Source organism: Gymnodraco acuticeps, unplaced genomic scaffold (assembly GCF_902827175.1).
Source record: "Gymnodraco acuticeps unplaced genomic scaffold, fGymAcu1.1, whole genome shotgun sequence".
Classification (NCBI taxonomy): Eukaryota; Metazoa; Chordata; class Actinopteri; order Perciformes; family Bathydraconidae; genus Gymnodraco; species Gymnodraco acuticeps.
In genome coordinates this window covers 42,501-46,893 of record NW_022991288.1, presented here as the reverse complement: position 1 = coordinate 46,893, position 4,393 = coordinate 42,501, and the positions used below count along the sequence as shown (strand labels likewise).

The following is a 4,393-nucleotide window of genomic DNA, read 5'->3' as shown; positions in this document are numbered from 1 at the left end:
TGTAAAGGTGGGACCAGTTGGATATTCTCTCTACTATACAGTGTGTAATCAGAACGTCTCTATCCTCTGAGGATGAAGTAGCTCTGATACATTTGATCGATTTCACTTGTTTATCGACTTTCTTTATTACTTTGGAATCAGTCAAATCAATCAAATCAATCAAATCAATCAAATGTACGTTGTTCCAGCAGAAAAGAGCCAAAGCTTCACGTTACCTAAAGCATGCATACAAAAGTATTAAAGATACAAACAATTATATTATATATAGGGGCGGTGGTGGCGAAGTCGATAGGGACTTGGCTTGGCAACTGGAAGGTCACCAGTTCAAGTCCCGGCAAGCCCAAGTGCTACCGAGGTGTCCCTGAGCAAGGCACCGTTCCCTACACTGCTCCCCGGGCGCCGTTCAAAATGGCAGCCCACTGCTCCTAACGCAGGATGGGTCGAATGCAGAGAAACAATTTCCCCACGAGGATTAATAAAGTATATCAAATATTTAAAAAAGTTACACAAAATACACATCCTGTAAGAGTTCTGAGGATTTAGGAGCACAGTTATTAACGGCATCGATATGTATTGCACATATTGCACATAGTTGGTGGTTAACAACAAGGCGTGATATAGTTTGTGTTGTTGTTTATTAAATATAACAAAAGACAAACTTTGTCCTTGAATCATTTATCAGTTTCTCTGATAACTGGCAGGTGGTCCCGCAGCATCCGGACTAACACCACCTGACTCAGGGACAGTTTCATCCCACAGGCCATAAGACTGTTAAACACCTGGACTTAGAACATCCATAACATTCACCTGGTTGCTACTTAGAAATGATGTATCTAATATATCATATTCACTGCATATAGACTCTGATTGCACTATTTCTACACTTTTGTATCTGTTTTACTGCACTGTTGGAGGAGCCTGTGACCTCAGACTTCATTGACATATCTACACTCTAGCTATGTACGGATGACAATAAAAGCCTTGAATCTTAATAATTTCCTCCCCACACTTAGGTGACTTCTCTCTCAGTCCGGCAGACTGATCTCTTCTCCCTCCTATCCAGGCGAGTCCATCCAGATCTTCTGCGAGGTGGAGAACAGCTCGTCCCGGGTGGTGGTGCCCAAGGCGGCGCTCTACCAGACGCAGACCTTCTTCGCCAAGGGGAAGGGGAAGCAGATCCAGCAGCTGGTGTCCAACCTGAGGGGCGAGACCCTGCCGCAAGGCAAGAGCCAGAGCTGGGAGGGCAGGCTGCTGAAGATCCCCCCCGTGTCCCCCTCCATCTTGGACTGCCCCATCATCCGCGTGGAGTACGTCCTCGTGGTGAGTGAGATTAACGTTCATTTGAAATAACATAACCCTTTGGAGTTTTATAATGTACAAACACTCCCAGGAGTTCCATTAATATATAATTATCATGCAGCAAAAAGTGTACAAAAATATAGAATTAAGAAGCAGGAGAAAAGGTAGTAAATGTAGCAATAAGTACATTAAATAAGTATACAAAATATACAGTTCAGATAGCACTGTAAGAGATATTTAAAAGATCCCCCCGTGTCCCCCTCCATCTTGGACTGCCCCATCATCCGTGTGGATTATGTCCTCGCCCTCTGGAGTTTCATAATGTACAAACGCCTCGTGGTGAGTCCAGATTAATGTGCATTTGAAATAAGATAACCCTCTGGAGTTTGATAATGTACAAACACTCCCAAAAGTCCCATTAATATATAATTATCATGCAGCAAAAAGTGTACACAAATACAGAATTAAGAAGCTGGAGAAAAGGTTTTAAATTGAGCAGAAAGTTCATATAACCGCATTTAAAGGTTCCCCAATTTGGGCTCATCAAAGTAGATCTTGTGTTATCTTTTTAAAAATGTACAGAAAACATACAGCTGAGACGCAGGGAGGAGCTGCAGCATGTACAGGTAAGAGCTAGTTAAAAAGCATCCTGTGAAGATGCTAAGATTATAAGAAATATATACGGTTAAGAACATACAAAGAACCCATAAAAAGACTTTAGATGGAAGTATATGCAAAATATAAAGTTGAGCTCTTAATTAAAATTAAATATACAGTTAAGATGTAAAATATCCCGAAGTATACAAGATATAGAAATGTAAAATCAAGAAGCAGTAAAAGTCTATGCAAAATATACAATTAAGATGTAAATAGGTTAAAATATAATATATTCATTTAGGATTCAGTGAAACCGTCAGAGTATGCAGATGCAGTACAAAAGTACACAAGGTATTACAACGTGTACAAAGTCAAAAGTAAGCATAATGTTCCAGATGATCAACAGGGAACTGTCCTTACATGGGAACATGTCCTGTGATGATTGAGTGACATGGGGAGTGTCCGTGTGTGTGTGTGTGTGTGTGTGTGTGTGTGTGTGTGTGTGTGTGTGTGTGTGTGTGTGTGTGTGTGTGTGTGTGTGTGTGTGTGTGTGTGTGTGTGTGTGTGTAGGATGTCAGAGTACACAGTGTTCACATATCTCACACGTATGTGTCCTGCAGGCTGTGTAACGCACCATAGGTCATGTGTATATGAAAATACTCTGAGTACACCCACACACACTCACACACACACACACACACACACTCTCACACACACACACAAACACACACACACACACACACACACACACACACACACACTCACACTCACACTCACACTCACGCCCTCTCCCTGTGTGCAGGTGTACGTGGACGTCCCCGGCGGTCTGAACCTCTCCCTCTCCCTCCCTCTGGTGATCGGCACCATCCCGCTGCACGCCTCCACCTCCAGGAGCTCCAGCATCAGCAGCTGCTGCAGCTGGGGCCCAACAGAGACCCCCGAGGGTGCGTACATTACACTGTATATAAAGCATATTTCATTTAATCCTGTTTTATTTTATTTATTTGTATTAATATTTATTCTTTATGTTTTTTTTATTAGTATTTTTTATTTGTTTTGTATTTTTTTTAAATATTATTTATCATGTTTTATTCATTTTATTGTTATTTTTATTGAATTAATTACTATTTTTTATTTTAATTTATTTTGCTGATTCTGATTGCTCTGTATGTCTCCTTATTACACAAGCATCTCTAATATGTGTGTGTGTGTGTGTGTGTGTGTGTGTGTGTGTGTTTTGATTGCAGCCCCTCCCAGTTACAGTGAGCTGGCGATATCAGAGTCTCACAGGAGGAACTGTCTGGTCGGCTGTGATAGGTCGGAGGGGGGGGGGGGATCTCTGCTCACTTACATCACTGAGTTCAGATATCTGCCCCCCCCACTCTACTCTGAGGTACACACACACACACACACACACACGTTAATGAACAGCTGTGATGCGATAAAAAACGATACAAAATATGCCAAAAAATACAGAGAAATAACGTTAAAAAGTCAAAAAATTGTCAAAGTCAACTTTATTGTCAATCTTTCAGTTTGTGTGTCCAGACAGAGAGATCAAAATACCGTTTCCCACAATCCCGAGGAATACTAAATACAAATATGTATATAAATATATATACACAATCAACAGACACATTTGTAAATATGCACAATGCAATCAATATATACAACTGTGGGTATTGTCCACAGTAGATGACCATTACATGTATGATCTGTATGTGTAATGTGTATTTGTAAAGCGCTTTGAGAGTCTTTGATAAAGCGCTATAATAAATATAAGGATTATTATTAACAGTCACTTGAAAGATGTACGGTTAAAATGCATTAAAAGAACTTATCCAGTGTTGCTGCAGTCAAAGAGTCAGGCTAGCAGTCCTTATGCTAAGCTAAGCTAACTTCTGTGGCTTCATATTAACCACACAGATGTGAGAGAAACAATCTAAATTTAAACGAGGTATTTTGTTTAGTTTTTTCCCCAGTTGCCAATTTTAGCCCTTTTGCATTCCTTACTGACGTCTCCCAACAACATGCAGCGAACACGCTTGACCTGTGTGACATTAGGGTGTGTGTTAGAGTGTGTATTTATGTACCCCTCCATAAAAAGACACAGTCAAAAGTAAAAGACTAGAAATAAACAATCCAAAATCTCAATAGAAATAAAATAGCATGATAAAAAAAGTAGAAAATATACATGTTGAATTACAAATGTACAGTAACAAAATATAAAGCAGGATATTATATATACATAAGTATGTGAGGAATGGAATATTAAATATTGAATCGCTGTCCGGCAGTGGCTCAGTCAGTAGGGGCTCGGACTGTGAGTCGTAGGGTCGCCGGTTAAAGTCCCCGAACAGACCTAAATATGGAGTGTGGACTGCTACTTGGAGAGGTCCCAGTTCACCTCCTGCCCTGCCGTGGTGCCCTTGAGCAAGGCACCGGACACCCCCCTTCCCCCCATCACTCCCATTGCTCCCTGGGCGCTGTGCAATAG

General features: G+C 40.9%; 1 protein-coding gene across 1 annotated transcript in view; it reads left to right on the top strand.

Annotated features, from left to right (window-relative positions):
• Nucleotides 1–1,063: 1,063 nt before the first annotated feature.
• LOC117562189 (arrestin domain-containing protein 3-like) overlaps nucleotides 1,064–4,393 on the top strand; it is a gene marked incomplete at its 5' end in the record, with an annotated part of 4,917 nt that continues 1,587 nt past the window's right edge. Inside the window, 3 exon segments of the mRNA XM_034240028.1 lie at nucleotides 1,064–1,320; nucleotides 2,699–2,840; nucleotides 3,144–3,289. Coding sequence (XP_034095919.1) covers nucleotides 1,064–1,320; nucleotides 2,699–2,840; nucleotides 3,144–3,289 — 545 coding nt within the window.